General features: G+C 43.6%; 1 protein-coding gene across 1 annotated transcript in view; it reads left to right on the forward strand.

The window, feature by feature from the left end:
* LOC120961209 (uncharacterized) overlaps nucleotides 1–18,718 on the forward strand; it is a 176,853-nt gene extending 158,135 nt beyond the window's left edge. The window contains exon 3 of the mRNA XM_049608460.1: nucleotides 16,540–18,718. Within this exon, the coding sequence (XP_049464417.1) occupies nucleotides 17,500–18,447 (948 nt within the window). The 5' untranslated portion in view covers nucleotides 16,540–17,499 and the 3' untranslated portion in view covers nucleotides 18,448–18,718. The remainder of the gene's footprint in view (nucleotides 1–16,539) is intronic.
* Nucleotides 18,719–27,688: the final 8,970 nt, after the last annotated feature.

Below are 27,688 nucleotides of genomic sequence, written 5' to 3' on the forward strand. Positions count from 1 at the left end.
TCCTACTTTATAGACGGATTAGCTGAATTCAATCTGCGTCAACTTTCAGGGGTCGTAAATATTTTTCGGAGGCAACTAGATTTAGTTTTTGTTAATGAGTTAGTGACATATTCATGTTCATCAGTTTCTTGTAGTATTGACCCTATTGTTAAATTAGATCATTATCACCCACCTCTGGAATTCGTAGTAAATGTTCCTTTACCGCATAATGGTAATAATGTTAGAGATAACAAATCTGAGTTGAATTTTCGGAAAATGAACTTAGAAAAATTTAGGGAAATCATAACCAACTCTGATTGGAATTTTTTAGAAATTAGAACCGATTCTCCCTCCACTGTGGACGTAGCGGTGGAGCAATTTAGTAATATTGTTAAGGCAGCTCTCCCTTTATGTTGTCCTCGTTCTAAACCCTCCTCTCGCCTTCCTTGGTATGATGCTACATTGCGGTCATTAAAGGCGGATAGAACACGCGCCCTCAAAAAACTCGGCTAAACTCCTTCTGAGTATAATCGTAGAGTTTTCAAATATGCCGCTTCTGCTTTTCGTATTTATAATCGGGCCAGTTATAGGTTGTATCTTGGAAGGCTTCAATGCATGTTATACCGTAATCCTAAACTTTTTTGGTCTTATGCCAAGAAGCGTCGTAATCCCTCTTCCCTTCCTACTTCCATGTCGCTCGGTTCGGTCACTACGGACAATGCTGCTGACACCTGTTCCCTATTCGCTGAGCATTTCGCCAATGGTCTGTCTAGACCGGAGAGTCAACCTTTGACGGAGTCTGAGGGCATATTGCCTGGTTTAAACTCCGTCGCATGGGCTGAGGGTATTGTCAATGTTAATACAGTCTCTGAAGCTCTTAAAAAACTTAAGCCATCCTTCTCCCCTGGACCGGATGGAATACCAGCCTCGGTTTTAAAAAAGTCACCTTTTCTATTCGTCCCTCTATTGGTAAAATTGTTTAACCTATCTTTGTCCTCGTCTTCATTCCCTTTATTGTGGAAGCGGGCATGGCTAGTTCCCATTCACAAAAAAGGTAACCCGTCTGTCATTTCCAATTACCGTGGCATCTCAATACAATGCGCAATAACCAAGGTATTTGAGCATATTATCCATACCTATGTGTTTAAACTCACCTCTTCTACTATTATCCCTCAGCAACATGGCTTTTTTCCTAACCGTTCTACAACAACTAACCTTATGTCCTTCACCTCTTTCGTATCATCCCAGTTAGAGTCAGTTAAACAAGTTGATACTATTTATACTGACTTCAAATCTGCATTTGATCGTATTCCTCATTCCTTACTTCTAAATAAAATTTCACAACTTGACGTCAATAATCTTTTTGTATCTTGGTTACGTTCTTTTCTATGTGATCGTTCCTATAGTGTTAAATTTAATGATATGTTTTCGACTCCCTTTTCATGTAGTGCAGGCGTACCGCAAGGTAGTGTTCTAAGTCCTTTGCTGTTCATAATTTTTATTAATGATGTCCGTACCACCCTCCCTCCTGAGTGTTTCCTCTGCTACGCAGACGACCTCAAAATCTTTCTCCCAGTTTCGTCTCCTAGAGATTGCATTTCCCTACAAAATATTCTTGATCGTTTTTCGTCTTGGTGTTCTAGTAATTCCCTCACATTATGTCCTGATAAGTGTAACGTCATTTCGTTTAGTCGTTCGCAGTCTCCAATCACTTACTCGTACGTCCTAAATTCTGTACAAGTCAATCGTGTTTGTGTCGTAAAAGACCTCGGTGTCTTGCTTGACAGAGGCCTCACCTTCAGCCACCACATTGACTCAGTTGTCAATCAGGCGCGGAAAACATTGGGTCTCCTAAAGAAAATTGCGTGCGATTTCTCCGACCCAATGTGCCTGAAGACTCTGTTCTGCTCTCTGGTCAGATCGATTTTGGAGTACTGCTCAGTAGTCTGGTCCCCTACAGCTCGAACCCACGTGGAACGTATCGAGCGGGTGCAGCGATCGTTCACCAGGTTTGCTATATGTAAAATCCTGGGTAGATTGTCCTCCCCCATACCTCCTTACGAGGGCAGGTGTCGGCAGCTTGGCCTGGAACTATTGGAAAACCGCCGTTCCCATGCCCAATCCACCTTTATTGCCGCATTACTCCTTGGTAATATTGATTCTCCTTCCCTTCTTTCTTCTATCCCTTTCTACGCCCCTAACCGTGTTCTTCGAAACCGCCCTCCCCTAGTGATCCCTTCCCGCCGAACTGCAGTGGGCCGTAATGACCCCCTTCTTCGTGCAATTCGTCGATTTAACTGTGTATTCTCTATGTTTGATTTCAACCTTCCCTTATCCTCTTTCCGATCCCGCATCAGAACCCTCCATAATCCCGTGCTGCCTTAATTTTTAATTTTTAAATTTTAGATTCTAATTTTCTAAAAAAAAAATTTTCTCAAGTTTTTGATAATTTGTGTTAATTTTTGTTAGGTTAGGAACATAGGTAATAAGTATTATTTAAGCATTTGTGTAACCAAAAGGTAGACAAATAAATTTGAATATGAATATGAATATGAATATGAAAATGCCCCACATTTCCCCTTTTATTGTCGGAATATTCCATGGAACGTCGAAGCCAGACAGTTTAAATGACTATCTAACGCAGTTAGTTGAAGAACTAAATGATTTAATGAATCGAGGCATTATATTAAACAACAAAAAGTATGACATAATAGTGAGAACTATTATAGCCGATTCGCCAGCAAGGTCATTCATCAAAGGTGAGTGTTTTATATGCATGTTTTTTACATAATTATTTTAGACTAATAATGCTCTATATTTTAGGTGTAGCATATTTCAATTCAAAATTTGCATGCTTGAAATGCACATGTGAAGGAGAGTTTAACGAAGAGGGAAAAACAACAATATTCAAAGGCATTAACGCTCCAAAAAGAACTGATAAGCACTTTCGCGGTAGCGTGTACGCGGGCCATAGCAAGCAAAGAACACCTTTACTTGATTTAAGTAACTTTGATATCATAAAAAACATCATAATAGCAGAGTCTCTCCATTTGATAGATTTTGGAATTACTCGTAGATTACTTTTAGGCTGGAGGGACGGAACTTTAGGCTATGCAACAAAGTGGTCAGCAGCACAAATTGAGGAAATTTCGCTGTTGTTAAAAAATGTTAAACTTCCCTGTGAGCTCAATAGAAGAACAAGCGGTTTAGAGGATTTAAAGCATTGGTAGTCATTGGAGTATAGCCACTTTCTGCACTATATAAGTATGGCTATAGTACCCAATAGGTTGCCAGAAGCTTATTTTTAACACTTCAAATTATTTTTTTGTGCAGTAATGCTGCTCTCTTCTAGATATTTTGAATCAAATTGGGCTCTTGCCGGAGAAATGCTGAAGCAGTTTGTTTTAGACTTTGGATCTTTGTATGGAGAGAGATATATGACAAGTAATGTACATAATTTACAACACGTTTATGATGATGTTTATTTTTTAGGACCATTGCCCTCTTTGTCGGCTTATCCATTTGAAAACGAGCTAAAAATTATAAAAAATATGCTTAGATCAGGAAACAATGAGCTAATACAGGTTATTAAAAGGCTCTCAGAATTGGAAAGCTTTCACATTAACACTCGTGCTAGAACATTTAACGCAAGCAAACCTATGCTAGAAGTTAAACCAAATGGAAATGTGATTCTCCGTATGGATAATTTTATTCTTCGGAATGATGAGGTAAATTCGTTTTTCTTATCTTAAACTAATTGCATCGTTCAATTTTGTAACGCAATTCAGGGTCAACACGGTATCCATGTATTTGGAAGAAACTTTACAAAACAAGTTGATCATTTCGAATCACCCTTTCCATCAAAAGTGCTACACATTTATCAAGCCTCAATGAACGATAGAATATCTGATGCTGTGAAATTTGACCTTGATAGCATCAAATATAAATTAGTAAGCATAAAACTGGGAATTAATCAACCTTTTTTATTCATCCCTTTAATCCATACCCTTAAGAAATAATATTAATCTACACATATTTACAATGTCATTAGTAGATATTAATAAATTCTATGTGATTTTTTACTATTCAACACACTTTTAATTTCAATCAATTCCGAATTCAATTAGATGGCTACAATGTAATCAAGTGTTTAACAAATGTTATCATTTTCATCTATAAAGTATTTTTTGTCTTTTTATGCGACGTTGGTTTTCTTATACCCTGAAAATTAAGGAATCTTTGTTTAGCATGTTTCAATTTTTTCATAAAAAACTGAGCCACACTCTCATCTGAAACTACTACGTTCTGTGTGCTTCCTACTCTTTGAAAAAGTTTTTGAACATTTTTGTAAGCTATTATTGGAATTTTGGAACAACTCTTGCTTACTCCAGTCCAGCTGCATGTAGTTAAGAATTCTTTATCAAAAATTAAGTCGAGTGTACTCAAAATTCTACTTTCAGGGTCGATGTCACTGACCAATAAAATCAAATTTGTTACGACTTCCTCAAAATATTCTTCATTAACTAGCTTAATGTTGAAGCAGTCTAAGTCTTCTACATTGCTTATTGTTTGAAATGCTCTGTTCGCTGTAGTAGTTTGGTGCTTGTTATGGCTATTCAAAATTACATCCAGCTGGCGTTCAATAACTCCTAATCTTTTAAACATTTTCTGTTGGCCTTCCAACAACTGCTGTAGAGCCCATTTTTCCTCTTCTCTAAACGTTTTGCAACGTTGGCAATTTTCTTCTATTCCTTCTTGGTGCATTAACCATTCCTCTTCAGTATGTCCCGCTGCGCAAAGCGATCGAAAACTTCTCAAACTCAAACTACAAACATATTTCACAGCGCATGGCTGTGAAATATTTCGCATTCAAAATTGTTGCAAATTTATAAATGAAATATTTCGAAATTTTCAGCGCTGAAATTTTTGGATTGATATATTTCTTCGATCGGAATCCAAGCGTTTTCTCTGACATTTCTGCTCGCTTTTTCGATCGCTTTTGGCGGAAAGCGATCGAAAATCCGAGCTACAAAACTGCTCGATTTTGTCGTGCGGGGTGTAACATCACCAAGCATGTCTAAATATTCTGATTCTTTGCATTCATTTGATTCTATCACACTATCTTCAATAGTTTGATTTATGTTTTCTAATGCTTTTTGGGAAAACATATCTTTATAAGATGGAACATTTTTTTTGCTTAATGGCAGCCGCTTCATAATCGCTCGATGAATCTCCGGACATTTCTGCCATTATTTTAGTAGCATCAGCGTAATTCTGAATGTTATTTCGCTTCATAATACACTGCTGCCTGGACCATCCCTTAGAAGGAACACTTTCAGCATCACATAATAATGTTGAAATGTCGCGTATGTTTTGATTTGGCCAAAGTAGGTATGTCTTTCCTGAACTGGTTCCCTGCACCCACGAACTTGGAACTGCACTCAACTCTCCATGGCCTTTTGGACCATGGGTTTCAACGACACAAAACGCCATTCCTGTGGCACCACCTAAAAATAAACACATTAATGAAACATCTAATCACTTCAATGTAGGTTACTTGTTTCGGGTTTTGCGTTGCACCATCGCAAGACACAAATAGAGCAATGTAATACTTACGGACATTGATCAATAAAAGTCCTAGGTTCAGTTCCCTTAGCCGCCGTTCGTCCGATGAAATAAAATAGAATCTGTTGTACAGCACCAATCCATGAGCAAATCTAAGCACATTAACCCATGGCATGTACTTGACAAGACCACACAAATTCGCAGGCGAGAACTGAGAACAATGAACAGCGACACACCACACAATACATCTCGAAACACGTTGCATTCGGAGAATTCCTCACGGTGGAAGAAAGACCCGGCTAGAGATAATGAAAAAACAGAGCAATGGATAAAGCTACATCTCCTCCTCCTCTTTCGCTCGTTTTGTTTTTGCAAACTTTCGTTAACATTTCAACAAACCTTGAGAATGACAGATTACACTGCCTGACTTTTTGCACCGGGGTATTTGAAATTCAAATGAAATGTTTTATGAAATTTCATGAAAAATTCAGAACAAAATATTTCATGGAAGTATTTCAAAGGCATTTTATTACTGCTAAATGCACTGCTAATCGCCTTCAATTCGCCGGCGATTACAAGGCGATTAGAAGGCATTTAACGGAAATTTGCGGGTAGGGTGGTAACTGACAACCGTCCCAAGTGTTTTGTGAGGCGTCGGTGCCGTGGATTGGTGCCACAGCGAGTCGGTGGCGTGGATTTGGTATACGATACGTGCGTAACTGGCAGAAATAAATAAGCCATCTGGATCAGGATACAAGCATTTCGGATGGAAGTTTTACGAACAGATGAGCTTCCTCAAGGACATGCTTGCGTCTTGACCCAGAACTGGGAATCTCGAGTCATCATGACAAGGTAGTATTTCTTTTTTCTACTATGTTATTTTATGCTATGATGTGCTATTTCTCTTTATCATCCTCATACAAATGGAACTGAATACAAAGGAAAGCGGCAACAGGACGATCGAGTGGTGCAGGACATCATTAGTGTAGAGAAGGAGCGCTACGAACTGCTAAAACAAAAGCAACAGAAATGCTCTAATCACCGCATAATGATGAGTGTTGTAACACTTCTTGATGCATTGCCAGATATAAATGATCAGTTGGATGCAATTGAGGAGATCTTGGAATTCGTTTACCAAGTTATAAAAACCTAGCGAAGTAAAAAAACAAAGTGTTGACAAGCATCAACGGTCCGTTCATCGTGATGCTAGTTTGAGCAGATGAACATAGAGGGCGCTGTCTTCGTAGAGAGGATGCCATGATCGTAGGGCGAAATATTTCGCCGTGACTCAGCCATATTTGCGACAGTTAAAACGAAGATTAACCGAAGAACACCGAAGGGAAAGGGCATCGACCGTAGCGCCGAGCGAGAACCAGCGAAAGGGTATTTAAAGGAACGACGGCTGAAGAAACGCCCTTTTCTCGCGTATTAAAGTCCCGGAAGAGAGAGTATTTTTTTAACCCTTCGTGTAAATAAAGTGTTAAAAGAACTTTTTTGCGTTTAATATTCGCGGACTTTCAAGTTGAGAAAATTCTGTTGCTCGAGGCAACATTTTAAAAAAATACTCGAGTGCAAGTGCCATTTCAGTGCTTCGTTAGCGTGCCGGAAAGTTCTTGAGGCAAGTCAGAACATTAAGAACCGTGCAAGTGAAGTTTTGTGAAATGGCGCCCAACGATATTATATGCGTAATCTGCGCCGCGCCAGGCGAAGAAGATTGCGTGCTTTGTGACGAGTGTCGTGAAGCCTATCATCCCAAGTGTGTTGGTGCGGACGATTCGGTTAGAAGTCGCGAGTGGTTCTGTCCGAAATGCGCCGCAAGATCCAGCCAGAAGGAGACAGGCTTGCCAACCACGTCATTCCCCAGCGGTGATAACCCGGGGAGCTCCACGCCCACGCATCAGAGGGATATGATGCAGGAAATCAGCCTGCTTTTCGACCAAATGAAGGCACGTATGGAGAAAAGCAGTGAGTCTCCTCAGACCCCGCAGGTCAGAACGCGTTGCTACGCTTGCGAGAAGACGGACGCAGGAAACAAGATACTGTGCATTCCTTGTGGTAGATGGTGCCACATCTCCTGTCTCTCCGAGGACGAGGCGGCATCGACCGTATCCTGGAAATGCGCCCTTTGCACCGTCGCTATGATGAGGGCATCCACCAACGTTATGGATCGACTAGTGGATCGGTTGGAAAGACTGGAGCAGAAAATGGTGGTTTCCGCCATGGACCCGCGCCCCTCTTATGGCGTTCCACCACCAAGTTCAACCGTCTTTGGACGTTCCGCTGAGACCAGCCAAGAGCTGTCCCAAAGCCAAGCCTCGGCGAGGCATACGGGTGCATCCAAGTTGCCACCCTTTTCTGGCAATCCGGAGGAATGGGACATGTTCATCTCAGCGTATGAGGAAACCACCCGCCTTTGTGGATTCACAGACGGCGAGAACATCATTCGACTCCAGCAGGCGTTGAAGGGTCAGGCGCTGAAGGCTGTGCAACTACGCCTTCGTAAGGCCGAAAACCTGGAGGAAGTTCTAGACACCTTACGCAGCAGTTACGGACGACCGGAACTGATCGTCAATACTCTGCTGGACCAAATAAAAAATGCACCGGTGCCGCGGATGGAAAAGTTGGACACCCTTGTGAGCTATGCTCTGATGGTAGAGGAGATCAGTGCGGCAGTGCGGACCGGAGGCTTAGAAAACCGATACGATGGTCCATTGCTAGAGGAACTTGTCGGACGGCTCCCCCCCATTATCGCATTCTTTTGGGGAATGCAGCGTTTGGGTAAACCTCTAGCCAGCTTATCCGATTTCGGAACCTGGATGAAAAGTGCTAAAGAAGCTGCGCTTATAGCTTCCCCATCAGCGGCGAAAACAGACGATAGACGGAGGGCGAGGAACATCAACGTGCACATCCCGACTGAGCGGACTGCTCAACACGAACCAGAGAAATGTGCATGTGATCATCGATGCAATCAACTAGAGTATTGCGAGGCCTTCCTGCAGCTGACTCCCAACGACCGATGGAAGCTTGTAAAGGGTGAACATCTGTGCAGCATATGCTTGAGACGGCACCGGACTACCTGCCGAATCACGAGGCCCTGCAACAAGAACGGCTGCACGAAGAGACATCATCCTCTGCTACACTCACCACCCTCACCGGAAGGGCAAAACGGTACCAGGTATGAGTCTAATCTTTCCCATTCTACAGGAAGTGCTGACGAAGTGTTGTTGCGCTATATTCCTGTTGTACTACACGGGCCGAAACGAACGTTGAATACGGTAGCTCTACTCGATGAGGGGTCGTCCGTCACCTTGATGGAACACCGCTTACTAAAGGAGCTCGGACTAGAAGGAACGAACGACCTTGAATGAAAAAATCACAGAATATTTAGAAAAAGGTTATGCACGAAAGCTGTCACTAGAAGAGAAACAAGCGATCGGTCCCAAAACGTGGTATCTTCCTATCTTTCCTGTGGTCAACCCTAACAAGCCGGGGAAGGTGAGGTTGGTTTGGGACGCCGCCGCCAAATTTCATGGGGTCTCTCTGAATTCGATGCTGCTAACAGGTCCAGATCTTCTGTCCTCCCTTACATCAGTACTTCAAAGATTCCGAGAATATCGAGTGGCAGTGGCCGCTGATATAAGAGAGATGTTCCACCAGGTCTTGGTAAAGGAAGACGACCAGCACAGTCAGAGATTCCTATGGCGTTGGAATAGAGAGCAAACTGAACCTGATGAATATGTCATGCAAAGAATGACGTTTGGAGCGGCCTGCTCTCCCAGCAGTGCGCAGTTTGTGAAAAACCTCAACGCAGACAAATATGCCACATCGCATCCTCGTGCAGTCGAATGTATAAAGAGAGACCACTACGTAGACGATATGCTCATTAGTACAGAGACGGTAACGAAAGCGAAAACCTTACCATATGAAGTAACCAAAATACATGGCGAAGGTGGCTTCCTCCTCCATAACTGGCTGTCTAACTCTCCAGAGGTTTTCAATTATGCCACAGGAAGCACATCTACTCAAAAGGAGCTCAACATGAACGAAGTATCTGCGACACAGAAAATATTAGGTATGTGGTGGGACATACAAACCGATTCATTCTGCTTCCGATCGCCTATGCTAAACTCCGAGCTTCTGCAAGGGATTATAGTCCCGACGAAACGTCAAGTCCTACAGGTGTTAATGAGGATTTTCGATCCCTTAGGCCTCATTGCAGGACTATTATTGTACCTGAAGGTTCTGCTCCAGGAGGTCTGGAGAAGCGGTACTGGATGGGATGAGCCAATCCCGTACTAGCTTAAAGAAAAATGGAATGAATGGCTATCATGTCTCCCGCATCTAGAAACAATAACCATTCCTCGATGCTACCGAAAGTCATTATCACTAGAGACCTCTAAACTTCAGCTTCATGTATTTGTAGACGCTGGAAAAGATGGTTTTGCCGCTGTGGCCTACTTTCGAATTTCAAACGAGGAGGATGTCGAGATAGCACTCATCGGCGGGAAAACCCGTGTGGCACCTTTGAAGTACTTGTCAGTCCCACGACTCGAGCTTCAAGCAGCCGTCTTGGGTACTAGACTGGCTAAGAGTATAACCAATGCACACCGTGAAAAAGTCGTACAGCGTTTCTTTTGGTGCGACTCTAAAGATGTAATTTTATGGATCAATTCCGATCATCGAAGGTACAGTACATTCGTAGCACACAGGATTGGTGAGATATTAGAAAACACAGAGGTAAATGAATGGCACTGGATTTCTACCAAAAGCAACGTCGCCGACGAGGGTACCAAATGGTCGAAGTTAAGCCGACATCTCACGACCAGCGAGTGGTTCAGTGGACCCCAATTCCTAAGTCGACCAGAATCAGAATGGCCAAAAGAAAATGTAGACGGTCTAGCGACAAATGAAGAGCTACGAAAAACAATATGCGCTCATATAGTACGAGAACCTGTTTTTAAACTAGATCGTTTTTCAAGATGGTTAAGGTTACAACGCTCGGTTGGATACGTTTGGCGTTTCATCAACAATTGCAGAATATCGAAGGCAGATAAAGCAAGACGCGAAGTGGGAGCACTAACTATGGGAGAGCTGCAACTGTCCGAGTTAAGCATAATACGCGAAGTACAGCAACAAGCTTTCCACGACGAATATAAAATACTTCTACACTGCAGAGACCACCCCGATATTAAGCCTCGCTTATCCCCCGCGAGTAAATTGTACAAAAGAAGCCCTTACATGGATCAACAAGGAATTTTGAGAGTGAGAGGTAGAATCGACGCTTGCGCCTTTATCAGCGAAGAGACGAAACGCCCTATCATCCTTCCTAAAGGCAACTACATTACCGACTTGATCGTCAATCGATATCATAGAAAGTACCGCCATATGAACCACCTCACTATAATGAATGAAGTACGTCAAATCTACGATATACCCGCGTTGAGAGCAACGTGTCACCGAGTAAGAAACGGGTGTCAGTTTTGCCGTATAAAAGATGCTAGACCCAGAGAACCGATGATGGGAAATCTACCCGAATGTCGCCTCACACCCTTTGCCCGGCCGTTTACGCATACCGGCATAGACTATTTTGGCCCATTCACCGTGGTAAATGGACGTAAAAGCGAAAAAAGATGGGGGGTATTATTTACCTGTTTAACGATACGCGCAGTGCACATTGAAGTGGCCCATACATTATCAACAAGCTCTTGTATATTAGTACTGCGAAATTTTATAGCTCGCCGGGGCGTACCCAATGAAATCATATCCGATAGAGGAACCAATTTTGTAGGCGCGAGCCGCGAACTTCAGGAAGCCCTAAAAGAAATAGATGTTGATAAGATCGTCGATGGGATTAGCCTTACCAGCACCAAGTGGACGTTTAACCCTCCAGCGGCTCCGCATTTCGGAGGAGCATGGGAGCGACTCGTTCGGTCGATAAAAAGTACGTTGACGAACATTCAGTTCACTAAGTATCCGACCGATGCCGTACTCAACAGTTGGTTGATTGAAGTTGAGTATATCATAAATTCACGCCCATTGACTGATGTTCCGGTTGATCGCGAAGAAGACGCTCCCTTGACACCAAATCACTTTCTTGTGGGCTCATCATCCGGTGCCAAACCGATCACCACAGTGGACCCCTCGCCCGAAATGTTAAAGAACACTTGGAAAACATCACAAATATACGCTGACGTATTCTGGCGAAAGTGGTTGGCCAGCTACCTGCCAACTTTAACACGACGCACAAAGTGGCACGCACAGGTGAAACCGATCGCAGAGGGTGACATCGCACTAATAATCGACGAGACTCTTCCCCGTGGATGCTGGCCGAAAGGACGCATTGTAAATGTGATCGAATCAAACGACGGTCAAGTACGGCGGGTGCACGTGCAGACAGCATCCGGTAAAGTGCTCGAGCGCCCAGCTGTCAAAATAGCAGTTATCGACGTATCGGACAAATGAAGTGTTGTTTACAAACACTGGGGGGACTGTTGACAAGCATCAACGGTCCGTTCATCGTGATGCTAGTTTGAGCAGATGAACATAGAGGGCGCTGTCTTCGTAGAGAGGATGCCATGATCGTAGGGCGAAATATTTCGCCGTGACTCAGCCATATTTGCGACAGTTAAAACGAAGATTAACCGAAGAACACCGAAGGGAAAGGGCATCGACCGTAGCGCCGAGCGAGAACCAGCGAAAGGGTATTTAAAGGAACGACGGCTGAAGAAACGCCCTTTTCTCGCGTATTAAAGTCCCGGAAGAGAGAGTATTTTTTTAACCCTTCGTGTAAATAAAGTGTTAAAAGAACTTTTTTGCGTTTAATATTCGCGGACTTTCAAGTTGAGAAAATTCTGTTGCTCGAGGCAACACAAAGGGAGAAAATCAAAAACAAAATAAGCTTAATTGAGAACACAAATGTCTACATGTTGGTACCTATCATCTCCTTTAATAGACAACACAGTATCATGCTGAGCGTGTTAGTCTGTGTTGTTTATTCAAAGAAACGATTGTTATAAACATGTAGACAGTTGTTACATTAGTGTTACACTACTAGTTACAATAATTTAATTATTGTGACTGAAATTGAATTTGTGATATGAATAAAAAGAACTTGTTATGAATTTTCTAAATATATACTGTATCATTTAATTTCCTTTACATTTTACGAATAATAAATTGACAATCAGCACCCTAACTAAAAACGGTTTAATTGTATTGTCTTTTTTATAACGATAAGCCTTGTCAATGTATGTTTTTACTTCATCGAACATTATTGATTTATTCGATCAAAAAATAATGTTTGAGGACATTTCGAACATTTGTATCCTCTAAAGATGAATGATTGTTTGCCCTCTTGCTGTTTGCGTTGGATTGTGGGTTAGTGTTATACGTTAATTCCGTGCTTTCTCTAAAATCTAAGCACCTGTTATACAACAGGCATGCTGTTTTGACAATTAATGAGACGAGTTCCGGAGTTATCTGGAGTTCTTACTTAAGGAAACGTCATTTTGCCTCCAACAAGCCAAAGGCGCGTTCAACGCTGCGTCTTGCCGTTCTCAGCAGGTGTTTAAAATATTTTTGCCGGATCTTCACTATCCGGAAAGGGCCGCAGTAAGAAAGAATTTAGTGGATAACATTGATGACACGTATTAACACGTGAGACGTATCTTGCCAGGAAGTAGTGGTTTAGGAGTATGAATATTGAGCCAATTTTAACGAATGAGCTCAATTAAAGACGCCGCTATCGCTACGACCATCATATCACCAACGTCAATGGCGATAAATTTCCAATTCACATCTGCTACTGCTTGCAAATGCGGAGAAAAATATTTTTTATTGTTATATTATAGTCTGTTCCCCAGTTTCACGGTTCTCGACTTACGCGGATTCGGAGATACGCGGTTTTCTAAATTTGGGGCCCTTCACGATTCTAGTTAGTTTTTTGTAAGGAGTTTGACAGTTGGAGGCTGAAATCATGTAAACACTCCATACAAAACCACACAAAAAACTAGCCTGCAATTTTCGGTCCACACCAAATTAGGTAGAAAGGAGGTGTCGTCATACAGAACATAAGGCCATCAAGGCTTTAGAAAAAAAGCACAAAACCAGGATCGATGGCAGATGCGACGAATATTGCTGGTATATGTAGAACAATTGGGCATCGAGGCTTTAGAAAAAAGCACAAAACCAGGATCGACGGCAGTTGTCAAATGCGACGAATGTCGCTGGTATTTGGATATGATAAATGAATTGTTTTCGTTTATTAAACATTTGTTTAGCACTAAAAAATTGTATTTTGCATCCACACTCCATAAATCGGCATTTTACACATTATAATGCAGCTGCTGCCTTTATAAAACAAACAAATATCGACGACTGTTGTCAAACTGAATCTCAAAATGGCAACATGTCAAACGCTAAGAAGACACCTCCTCTACATTCCACCTTGGAAAAACAGTCCAAATTGTTATGGTGAATATTTTGCGTTAGTGAGCCAACCTGTATGCATCACGGCTCTAACTGATGAGTGCACGCATCTCGTGAGATGCCGTTAGGTTCGGGCTTATGACGTGATACCCGAAGGATCATTCTCTCTCCGACGCGCCTCCATATCGGATAGTGATCAAACGTTTTATATATGTTAACTTATTCGCGTGCATTCGTCCACCTCTTATTTTAAATACATGACGACAGACCCTAACACAAATTTATATTTATAATGACGGGCGGGGGAGCACTTGCTGTCAAAAGCTGGGTGAAAGAAGCCCTATTTGACTGTGGATCGTTTGGCAAAAAAAGAGCAGGTGATATTGTCCCCCACACTTGTGTACCATTTCATTTTGTGTTGTTGTTGTGTATTGGTATTCCACCGTGTGCTCCCGTTGTTTGCCATTGCGCGTTGTGTGTATTGGTATGCCATCGTGTACTGTCGTACTCTTTTGATAATTGGCCTGTGTGAGAGAAGAGAGAGAGAGGGGTTAGACTTTTTTTAATTAAACTTGTGGCGACCACGTTATAGCCTCACCACAGTCCGGAGCTGACGTCAACCGTCAATTCAAAATATCGGGCACTCTAATTCGAACACCCTAATTCAAGCACCCTAATTCGAGCAACCTTATTCGAGCACCCTAATTCGAGCAATAGTTACCAACTTAGCCAGACTAAACTATTTCCCGTTAAAAGATTATAAAAAGCCGTCGTTCCCACCACGCGTTCTCTTCTCTTTTCGTTCTCATCCGCTAGTGGACGTACTACCGTAACTGCGTAACCCGTGATAAAAAACATTGTAAAAAATTGTATTTTGTGACATCTTGGGAATCCAAATAAAAAAGTGGTCTACCCACGAGGTAGCCAAAACTGGTGACCCCGACGTGATTCCCGAGATTCCCCGATCGACAGATTCATCATCGGCCCGCTTTCGCCTTTCCACGCTACGCGGTTCCCGTTCGCCCAGGTCCGTCAACGCCGCGAGTAAAATCGGTACGTGTAGTGTGTGTATCAAGCGTCGCCGAGTGTCGTGCCTTTTTTTTTCGCAAGGACAAAAACCGTGTTCGATCGTGTTTCCGCGCGTGCATAAAAGTGTCGCGAGTGCCCTTCACGCCTGCGTGTACATAAGTGTCGCGAGTGCCCTACACGCCCGCGTGTGCATAATCGTCGCGAGTGCCCTACACGCCCGCGTGTGCATAATCGTCGCGAGTGCCCTACACGTCCGCGTGTGCGTAACCCCCAGGACAATCGCATGGCAATCGGATTGAACGCGCAACATTTTCCATACAATCCGTAGTGTTGCGTTTTCTTCGCGCCAACTTTGCCTGTATTTTCAATGAGCCAAGCGATTTTACCCCCTCCTACACGCATTGTATCCTACAGCACGCTTGACGCGGCAACGTTCACCACATACACACACACATCTCCACACTCAGGGTACGACATCTTCCCTGTTGCTGTTCTGGACTCAGACAAAATTTGTGTTTCTACACTTATTGTTCAAAAAAGTAGTAGCTCTTAGGATCTGAATTTACAAACAAATATCAAAATGTTATGTTCTGCTAATGATATTGCACTAAATTTAATTGCACTACATTAACTTTTTACATATCTTTCGTAAAAGTTCGTCAAAGTATGAAAATGTCGATTCAATTTGTCATGAATAACTTGAATTTTAAGATTTTCGCGCATAAAATTATGACGCGCGCTGTCTGTGCGGCGGCGTAAGTCGCTACTCGTATAGCCGTCTCGCTTCTTCTTGTGTGTGCTTTACCGTTGCTCACCGCTTCAAGAACATTGCTGCTCACACACACGTCAGTCTGTGGCAAACAATTGGAGGGGGAGGATGTGTCGGTTTGCTCCAGAAATCGTGTGTGATTTTGGTGTTCTGGATTTGGTTCCATCGCTGTTTGTTTTGGTGAAATTGAAAAGGTAAGAATCATCAACCGATGTAAAATTGTGAGAGTAGGATGATGCTGATGGTGACTGATGCTTTTCTTTGTTTCTTTTCCTGCTTTCATCCACTGATGGCGTCGAGCATCGCCGAGGATGTGATCGAATGCGGAATATTCTAAACGAGGAGCTTCATTCCGGATTTAGTTTGCAATAAGGTAAGTTATGATAACACACAAAGCATACCAAAAAAGAGTGAGTAATCTTATTCTTAACTTTCATTTCTTCAACAGCGCTGAACTCATCCTCCAGCTTACAACGAACGGTCAACGGATGAGGAAGGTGAGGAGGGACGGCAAAGGTACACGCACAAACGTGCACACCTCAGCCTTGTCGGAGAACGAGAACACGGGAGGGGGAGACCGGCAACGTAGGTTCTATACGTTCTTCATTTACGCTCCCTCGTGCGTTCGTGCGTGCGTGCACGCGCGCGTCTGTGTGTGTGTGTATGTGTGTGCATGCCTGCGTGCCTGGCTGTGTGTGTTTTTGCCGCTTCGCTTAACGAGATCCTACGGGATCACCTTGTGAAAAACACCATGAGAAGGGGAGGGGTAGGTGTATGTGTGCTTGCATGCGTACGTGGTTGTGAGTGTGTTTTTTGCTGTTTCGCGATCTCCTACGGAATCAAAAGGGGGTGGGGGGGAAACACGAGGGGGGGGGAGGAGTGAGGTGTGTGTTTGTGTGCTAGCCTGCATGCGTGCGTGGTTTTGTGTGTGTGTGTGTTTTTGCGTTCGCGTTCTCCTACGGGATCACCTTGCGAAAAACACCATGGGGAGGAGAAGGTGTGTGTGTGTGTTTTCTCTTCTTTGTCGTTTCGCACTCTCCCGTGGGTCTCCTTGTGTGCGTTAGTTTTTTTGTTTTTCAAGAAGAAAAAAAAATACTTCGAAAAATACCAGTGGGGAGGGTGTGTGTATGAATGAAAGAATGTGCTTAGAAAAAGAAAGTAGAAAATAAAAAAAATATTGAACCGACGGATTCGTAAGCGTGTTTGAACTCATTGCTATCCGAAAAAAAGCGAGGGGGGGCTCTTGAAATGTAATACACATGTATGCAACATGTATCGTGTCGCCGCGACGGTGTATCTCGCTCAATCCGTTAAGCCTGAAAAGTGCTTCTATCGGATCGTCTAATCGGGCGCCATTTAATCAATCCGTTAGCGAAAAGTCGCATGGATTTTGGTACCGGGGAAGTGTCGCGAGTGTCCCGTCCCGAGTGCATTGTTCTCCATACGCACCGACGTGTTTCCCTTGCATCGTGAACCCGCATCGCTACAGAGGATCGAGCCGCGGGTTACATCGCCGTCCCCAAAGAGAAGGAAGAGCAACGATCCCATCGTTCCAGCCCGGACAAAAGAAAGCGCTCCTTGTAAAGCCGTTGACAGCCGCCATTTTGCACGTTCGACGCCATTGACAGCCGCCATTTTTGTCTCGCTGAAGTAAGCCCAACTCCCGACTACCACGTCACTTCTTTTGTTCTCGCTTCTCGTGAAACCACGTGCTCGCAAGCGAATAAAAGATGATGCAACATAGTCCAGAACGTCAACCCGCTCCCCAAGCGGCAACGCACGATGCACCTCCGGTGAACACGGAGAGAACTGGCACGTCCCAAGCAACAAATGCCATGACAGCAGCAGAAACGGCAAGTGATCCTCGAGTGGAAGCAACACAGGCCGTTCGACTGAGTGTACCCGAAATGGACCTGCACAATTTGCCTGCGTACTTTTGTGCACTGGAGCATTGGTTCGCCGCGACCGGAATCACCGCCAAAATGGACCATAAGCGCTACCACGTATTGATGGCTCAAATTCCTCTTCGAGTGTATAATGAGATCCAGCCGATAATCGAGAATGTACCTGCGACGGAACGGTACAATTACATCAAGCGGAACATCCTCCAGCATTTCGGGGAATCCCAGCGTAGCCGCCTCCATCGTCTTCTATACGGCATGGACTTAGGGGACCGCAAGCCATCCCAGCTGCTAGCTGAAATGCACCGAGCCTCCAGCGACACGTTGGCCAGTACGCTCCTCACCGACCTTTGGATCAACAAGCTTCCGCCACATGTGCAATCGGCCGTCGTTGCTGCACCCGGAAGTGTAACTGAGAAAGCTGCCGTCGCCGATACGATGGTGGAGTGCCTGTCCGCATCCAACAACGCCAGTGTGCACCATGCCGTAGCCGGGGTGCGCACCACACCCAACGATTTCGAGCAACGCATTTCGCGCCAGGTGGACGAACTCACACAGCAACTCAACGACTTCATCACAGAGTGTCGTAACCGTGAACAACGCCAAAGTCGACCGCGCCCACGTCCACCAGTGTCATCTCGTGTCGGTACAGAACCATCTGAAGGAGAGTGCTACTACCATCGACGTTACGGAACAGCCGCCCGGACCTGCCGCCAGCCCTGTTCGTTTCCAGCCCCTGTCAGCCAGCGCGTCGGCCAGCCGTCATCTTCAGCCTGAGGACACGCTGGAGATATCGGATCGCAGGTGGCTACCATCTCACCTGTGAGCAGTCGGTTGATGGTGATCGACCGACGAACCAACCAGCGTTACCTGATCGATACTGGTGCCGATGTCTCCGTGTTACCGAAGCCAGCCAACTACACCCCCCCGACGCCGTCCACCATGCGACTGTTTGCAGCCAACGGTACTCCGATCATGGTATTTGGTGAGTCCCTCCGTACACTTGATTTTAGTTTACGCCGCCCTTGATTTTAGTTTGTGTGGAATTTTATTATCGCGGACGTAAGCTCTGCTATCATTGGAGCGGACTTTCTTCGCCATTACCATCTTCTAGTAGACCTTCGACAGCGCTGTTTGGTGGATGCCCAAACCAACCTACGTGTGCCAGGACTTCCGGATACCACTCGACAAACCGCCGTCAAAGTGTGCGACGCAAATTCACCGATGGCCGACCTGCTGAACGAGTTTCCTACACTCATCACAAACTCACCGGGTGTGAGGATGCAATCCGAGGTGGTACATCGTATCGAAACAACGGGTCCTCCAACTTTCGCCCGTTCGCGTCGTCTTCCACCCGACAAGTACCAAGCAGCCAAAGCAGAATTCGACTCCCTCGTGCAGCTAGGAATTTGCAGACCGTCCAGTAGCAGTTGGGCCAGCCCGCTGCATATGGTTAAAAAGGCTGATGGTTCCTGGCGTCCGTGCGGTGATTATCGGTCCCTCAACGCGCGTACCACCCCTGACCGGTATCCATTGCCTTATCTACAAGACTTCACGATGCAACTGGGAGGAAAAACCGTTTTCTCAAAGGTGGATCTACAGAAAGCCTACCACCAGATCTCCATCCATCCAGAGGACATTCCGAAAACAGCGATCATCACTCCTTTCGGCCTATTCGAGTACGTGACGATGCCCTTCGGATTACGCAATGCGGCGCAGACGTTCCAACGGCTAATCCACGATGTGCTACGCGGCTTAAACTTTGTGTTTCCCTATATCGACGACATTATAGTGGCCTCGAAGACACCAGAAGAACATCGCGAACACCTGCGACTGCTATTTGCTCGCCTCACGCAGCACGGTTTGACCATCAACCTTGCGAAGTGCGAGTTTGCCCAGCCTGAGATCTCCTTCCTGGGACACCGTGTTACGTCTGAAGGCATCCTACCACTGGAAGAGAAAGTCGACACCATACGTCAGTTCCCGAAGCCAAACACTGTCATGGAGCTTAAGCGATTTTTGGCGATGATCAACTTCTACAGGCGCTTCATCCCCCACGCGCTGCGAGCACAAGGACCGCTCCTGGAGATGATTCCCGGCAACAAACGGCGAGATAAGTCATCGCTGACGTGGACCCCAGCTACCGACACGGCCTTTGAGGACTGCAAACGGCGACTTGCACAGGCTACCATGCTGGTACACCCTGTACCATCCGCCGAACTATCACTGTGGTGTGATGCTTCCGATTTCGCTGCCGGCGCCGCCTTACATCAGGTCATCGACGGGCAGATGCAGCCGCTCGGTTTCTTCTCCCGAAAGTTCGACAACGCACAGCGCCGTTATTCCACGTACGATCGCGAACTAGCAGCTGTTTACTTGGCCGTCCGGTATTTTCGTCATCAGTTGGAAGGACGTTCTTTCCATATTTACACGGATCATAAACCTCTGGTTTATGCTTTCCGCCAGTCGCTGGATAAAGCCTCTCCTAGACAAGCACGGCACCTTGACTTTATTGGCCAGTTCACCACCGACATCCGACATGTTGAAGGCCAGGAAAACGTCACTGCCGACTTGCTGTCCCGAATCGAACCCATCCAGTCATCAACATCCATCGACTACGAGAAATTGGCCGAAGACCAGACCCGAGATCCCGAGCTCGCCGACATCCTCAGCGGGAAAACAAGGACGGACCTGGTCCTTCAACGAGTTCCAATACCTGGCAGCAGCATGGCTTTGTACTGCGATTGCCCCACCGGCATCATTCGTCCGTATGTCACGAAACCGTTTCGTCAACAACTACTACGCGCGGTTCATCAGATGAGTCATCCCGGAGCGAAAACTACCACGAAGCTAATGACGGAGAGATTCGTCTGGCTGAACATCCGCCGAGATACGCGAGATTTCGTCCGCCACTGCTTAGCGTGTCAGGCTACGAAGGTGCAACGCCATACCCGCAGCCCTCTAGGACGCTACCCGGTACCGGATGCTAGGTTCACACACATCAACCTGGACCTGGTTGGACCGTTCCCGATCAGCAATGGACATCGTTACTGCCTCACCATCATCGATCGCTTCACACGCTGGCCAGAAGCTATTCCCATCCCTGACATAACATCAACGACTGTAGCCGCAGCCCTACTCAGTGGATGGATAGCTCGCTTTGGCGTTCCATCGTTCATCACCACGGATCAAGGCAGGCAGTTCGAGTCGACGCTTTTCGCGGAGCTGAACCAGTTACTGGGCATCAAACATCTACGCACAACGGCTTATCATCCGCAGGCCAACGGCTTGATAGAACGATGGCACCGTACGCTGAAGGCAACTATTTGTACCAAAAACACCGCTCATTGGACCGACCACCTTCCCATCATACTCCTTGGATTGCGCACAGCGTACAAAGACGACATCAAAGCTTCGCCAGCAGAGCTGGTTTATGGAAGCACGCTAAAGATCCCAGCGGAGTTTTTCAATAGCAGCCCGATGACCAGCCTGCCAGACACCACCGAATTCACCAAGTCGCTTAAGTATGCCATGAACACCATTCGCCCAACACAGACGGCCTGGCATGACAAAGCAACACCCTTCGTCCATTCGGATCTTCGGACATGCAGCCACGTCTTCGTCCGGAATGACACCGTCCGCCCAGCCCTTACCCCGCCGTACCAAGGGCCTTACAAGGTGCTTAGGCGTAGTAACAAGTCATTCGAAGTCCTGATCAACGAGAGGGCAACTAACATCTCTATTGACCGCCTGAAACCGTGCTACTCACTCCAGCAACCCGAGCAAGTGACACAGCTTACGCCACCATCTGCAGCAGAGTATACGCCACCACCACCAGCGCTACCACCACCAGCTTCACCACCATCAGCGCCACCACCACCAGCATCACCACCACCGACAGAGCCGTCACCTCCGAACGACTTCTCGACCGGAGTTACGCGTTCACAGCGACGTGTCATCATCCCCGTTCGTTACCGGTAACTCCAGTCTAGCAGAGGAGCACTGTGGCGACCACGTTATAGCCTCACCACAGTCCGGAGCTGACGTCAACCGTCAATTCAAAATATCGGGCACTCTAATTCGAACACCCTAATTCAAGCACCCTAATTCGAGCAACCTTATTCGAGCACCCTAATTCGAGCAATAGTTACCAACTTAGCCAGACTAAACTATTTCCCGTTAAAAGATTATAAAAAGCCGTCGTTCCCACCACGCGTTCTCTTCTCTTTTCGTTCTCATCCGCTAGTGGACGTACTACCGTAACTGCGTAACCCGTTATAAAAAACATTGTAAAAAATTGTATTTTGTGACATCTTGGGAATCCAAATAAAAAAGTGGTCTACCCACGAGGTAGCCAAAAACTTACCGTGCGCTGCAGGTACTCGATTCATCGACGACATCAAGTAGGGCCTTTCGCTACAGTCGGCGTTCTCATTTATCTATTGGTCTGAATCGAATACGAGTGTGTTACGTTGCTACATATAGAAATTAATATTGTGTTTACCACTTTCAATAAATAATCAGAATCTACATAGGAATGATGTACAGATAGGTGAACGCACGTTTGAAGTCGTCCCACAATTCACCTACCTGGGGTCAAAGGTCAGCAACGACAATAGCATGGAAGCTGAGTTGCGCGCAAGGATGCTGGCTGCCAACCGGTCATTCTACAGCCTGAAAAATCAGTTCACCTCAACTCAGTCAGAACCTGTCGCGACGGACGAAGCTGGGACTATATAGTACCCCTATAGTACCAGTACTCACATACGCCTCTGAGACATGGACAGTGTCCAAATCTGACGAAACCCTCTTAGCCGCGTTCGAGAGGAAGATGCTCAGAAGGATAATTGGCCCCGTATGTGTCGAAGGACAATGGAGGAGCCGCTATAATGACGAGCTATACGAGATGTACGGCGACCTCACTGTCGTACAGCGTATCAAGCTCGCCTGGCACCGGTGGGCTGGCCATGTTGTACGCTTGAAAACGGACGACCCAGCCCGTAAAGTCTTTTTAGGCCGTCCATAAGGATAGAGGAGGCGTGGTAGGCCCAAATTGAGAATTCGTTCTTACGTTCATGAGTAATTTTATTGTTTCCATGCAGGTGCTGTCAAACTGGATCAAACAGTATTTGCGAAACCATTCGATGCTAATCCGAGTGAGTTATTTCAAGATCCATTATGTTATTTCGTTATTAACACTACTTTTTTCTTACAGGGTCCACACAAACACAGCAAACTATCTTTTTAAAGACTGCTGGAGCTACTCCTAGTGAGATTCATGAACACCCTTCCCTCAACCTTTTTAATAATCATTATCTTTGTGGCGACCACGTTATGGCCCCACCACTGTCCGGAGCTGACGTCAACCGTCAATTCAAAACTACCCGCTGCGCAAAGCGATCGAAAACTTCTCAAACTCAAATTGCAAACATATTTCACAGCGCATGGCTGTGAAATATTTCGCATTCAAAATGGTTGCAAATTTATAAATGAAATATTTCGAAATTTTCAGCGCTGAAATTTTTGGATTGATATATTTCTTCGATCGGAATCCAAGCGTTTTCCCTGACATTTCTGCTCGCTTTTTCGATCGCTTTTGGCGGCAAGCGATCGAAAATCCGAGCTACAAAACTGCTAGATTTTGTCGTGCGGGTATCGAGCACCCTAATTCGAGCAAGCAATGCGATCGTGTGCTCGCGCGTCAATACCCGTTAAACCCCGCACGACAAAATCGAGCAGTTTTGTAGCTCGGATTTTCGATCGCTTTCCACCAAAAGCGATCGAAAAAGCGAGCAGAAATGTCAGGGAAAACGCTTGGATTCCGATCGAAGAAATATATCAATCCAAAAATTTCAACGGTGAAAATTTCTAAATATTTCATTTATAAATTTGCAACAATTTTGAATGCGAAATATTTCACAGCCATGCGCTGTGAAATATGTTTGCAGTTTGAGTTTGAGAAGTTTTCGATCGCTTTGCGCAGCGGGACATTGCGAGGGTTGCGAAAGATTTCATGTGCTCGAAATCTTATGGTTTTTTAAAAAATCGTTGATTTTTATTCAAGGATTATTTTTTGTGCGGTAGTATTTGGCGAAAAGATCATTTTCGTCACACAGATTTAAATTTTTGTGGATTTTTGAAAACTAAAATGTCAAAATTCAGGTGTTTAGTATGCTACCAATCGCACTGTTATACCTGCTCTCGGGGTGCTATTGTAGCGCCCGATAGTTAGGCAATTAGTATAATACTAGGAATAATCAATTATAGTAAGCAATTATGGTAGCGATCGTTTATGGTATGGAAGGATAGGATAGGAAGGATAGGAATAATTATAGCAAGTAAATTACATAAAAATGCATTAGCTAGATAAGGACAGAATATAGGGCATATGATAGAACAGGATAGGGAGATAAGCTAATAGCCACATAAGATATGTTTAAGATAAATACTTTTAGCCAATAGAAAAACGTAGGGTAAATTTTGGCGCGAAAAGGAGTAGTATAAATAAGAGTTAGGAATAGGAATTAGGTCATTAAGGAAACTGTATACTAAGAGGAAACGCTGCCCGAAAATACAAAGACTAAAAAGTATTTCTAAATCGGTGTAATTATTTCGAGTTGGATGTAAAGAAACCGTTTGTCCACCACATGGCGACCGTGACAGTGTGCAGAAAGTGATAATTTAGTAATGCACGATTTTAATAACGAGAAACGATTTTAATAACGCGAGGTTACTGAACCTACGTAAGTGCGTAAGAATGTGTCGCGTAAGTGCGTAAGTGTGCAATATCGGGAACTGCATAGAATCTACGACATATATAGTGACGTTACGCTAGACTATATATATTGGAAACTGTCTTAAAATGAATGGCATGTGAAGTACAGTTTCCATAAAATCCGATAAGCTATACCGTAAATTAATAATAGTTAACGGTATCGTGCGTAGCCGGATTAGTGCAGTGACCTATCGAAAAACTATCGACGTGTGAACACGAAAAAAAAAAAAGAGAGAAAGAAGTACGAGTGAGAGAATTGGGAGTAAAAGTGGATCGAGAGAGAGAGACATATCATCAAATAGTCTCAGTTCAACGTGTGAGAAGCGGAAGAGACGGTAAGGTGAGCGAAAGAGCGAATCGACCGATAACGGCTGTACAAGCGAGAAGGAAAGGCTGAACCGTGCTGTGTGATGTGATGAAATTGTAGCTCCGTGAGATTATTCAGTTCGTCCAAATTAGTGCGAGTGAAAGAGAACGCTAATTAAGAAGGAGAGCGAGAGTGAGAAAACCAACACAGTCGTGACGACGGGAGATCATCCAGATCGTTTTAACGTGACAAAGATAAACTATACACCGTTGTAATTCGGTAGAACGAGTACGAAGCTCAGCAAGAGAATCGGAGCTTACAGTGAATGTGTTTATACGGCGAAGAGGTGACGTGACGAAGCGTCGAAGCGACGTAGCGACGAAGCGACGAAGCAACGAAGTGGTGAAGCGACGGATGGCGAGCGGAAAGCAGACGTATTAATATATCGGGCAGCGGCGTAAGGACTAAGCGTAAGTTAGGAAATAGAACAAGGTAGGCAATAGAATAGAGAAATTTATAAATGATATTATTGTAATTGCTCAATTAAATATACGTTTATTTAATTTCGTGCACTGGTTGCTCACAATATTACAAAAAAAAAAAAAAAAAAAAAAAAAAATCCTTCCTTTACATTACCCAACTTCCCACTTTTCAATGCTATCAAAAATAAACGAGAATGTTCTAAGATTAAAAAAAATTGAAAAAACATTATCTGGTGATAGAAAGTTTCGCGGATGTCTGCTTGAACACTATAGTGCCTCTGCAAACCGCCTATTTGAAAAAACTAAGGCCTATCTGAATAGTTATCAAGAAATAGAACCATTAACAAACAACATTGAACTCAAACAAATTTTAAAAGAGATCATTGAAATTTTTGGTAACATTCAAACCCACATAAACTATCATCAATCAAACCGTATTCGGATTAAATTTAAAACCTTAGCCAAACTCGTTGTCGTGTTCGGTCGTTGGAGTGAAAGCAAAATGGACAATTTTGACATCAAAACAGCTACTGCACTGGTACACACATATGATGGCAACCCAGATGGGTTAGACAATTTTGTAGATTCCGCCAACTTATTAAATGAGCTTTTTCCAAAAAATACACTAATGTTGGTTAAATTTTTAAAGACCAGATTAACAGGAAAGGCACGATTAGGTTTATCGCCTAGCATTGATAATTTTGAGTCATTAATAAATGATGTTAGGTCCAGGTGTCAAGAAAAACTAAACCCCGACAGAATTATATATCAATTAAAAGCGATTCGTCATGGAGACACTAAAACTCTTTGTGATGAAGTTGAACTACTCAGCACTAAACTTAAAAACGTTTATTTACAACAGGAAATACCCGAGCAGGTAGCAAAAGAAATGGCGTTAAAACAAGGTGTTAACACTCTTATTGAAAAAGTAAAAAATCAGGAAACAAGAATCCTTTTAAAAGCGGGTAAATTTTCTTGTATTTCTGATGCTTTTGAAAAGGTGTTAGAAAATGAAAAAAATAATAATGATATGCAAATATTATCCTTCGGAAGAAATTACTATTACACACCACACATAAATAGTAACCGAAGATTTTTCCGCAGCAAATTTCCCCATAACACAAACAGTAGATATATGCAAAATACACATAATAGAGGGTTTGGCAATCGTTTAACGTACAATAACAATCAACCCGATAACAATCGATTTCAAAATAAAAAATATTTTCATAACAGTCAAAGGCGAATGCCAGCGTCAAACACAAATTTTAATAGGCTATACACAGCGCAAGCTGAAGAACAGGAGCATTTTTTAGGGGATCCAGATACACTGGAAGAAACTCTCCAGAGTACGGAAAACTATCAACATTCGCAATAAATTTCCATGCTAGTAATTTCATAAAAGTTCAAATAGACATGGCTACTAATAAAACAAGTATACTGATTTTAGATACTGGAGCAGATGTGTCATTATTCAAAGTGGATAAAATAAAGTTAAAACAACAAGTTTATAAACAAAATAAAATAAATCTAACAGGTATTACTAATAATTCTATAAATACATTAGCAGCCACGTTTACTAATATATCATTTGGCAACGTGTCTGTTAATCATAAATTTCATATCATACCTAAAGATATAGATATAAAGGCAGACGGTATTTTGGGAAGAGATTTTCTCACAAAACATAAATGCGTAATCGATTATGATCACTGGCTTTTAAACTTCAACTATGAGGGCATAACAATATGTCATCCAATCGAAGATAGTATCGATGATGGTTTTATACTGCCGTTACGTAGTGAAGTAGTACGAAGAGTAAAATTAAATAAGTTAACCGAAGATTCAATCGTTCTTGCAAATGAAATTAAACCAGGAATTTTTTGCGGCAACTCCTTGGTATCAATCGATAAACAGTATGTAAAGTTCATAAATACTACTGATAATAATGTGTTCATCGCCAATAATTCATTCAAACCTCTGGTTGATCCAGTTAAGAACTATACAACTAAAAATAAAATATCCAAAAATAGTTTAAAACGCCAGTCTAAAATAAACGAAATTCTCAAACAAATAGAGTATAAAAATATTCCAAATTATATAATTTCAGATTTAGAAAAAATTCTCATTGAATATAGTGATGTATTTTGCACTGATGATGAGCAAATAACTACTAATAATTTTTACGAGCAATCAATAGAGTTGAAAGATAATGTACCATGTTATATTCCAAATTATAAACAAATTTATTCTCAAAGTAATGAAATAAAAAATCAGGTAGATAAGCTGCTCAAAAATGATATAATAGAACATTCGGTCTCACCATATAATTCGCCTATCCTCTTGGTTCCAAAAAAATCCGAAGATACCAGCAAAAAATGGAGGTTAGTTGTTGATTTCAGACAACTAAATAAAAAAATTATGCCTGATAAATTCCCTTTGCCTAGAATCGAT

Source organism: Anopheles coluzzii, chromosome 3 (genome assembly GCF_943734685.1).
Source record: "Anopheles coluzzii chromosome 3, AcolN3, whole genome shotgun sequence".
Lineage (NCBI taxonomy): Eukaryota > Metazoa > Arthropoda > Insecta > Diptera > Culicidae > Anopheles > Anopheles coluzzii.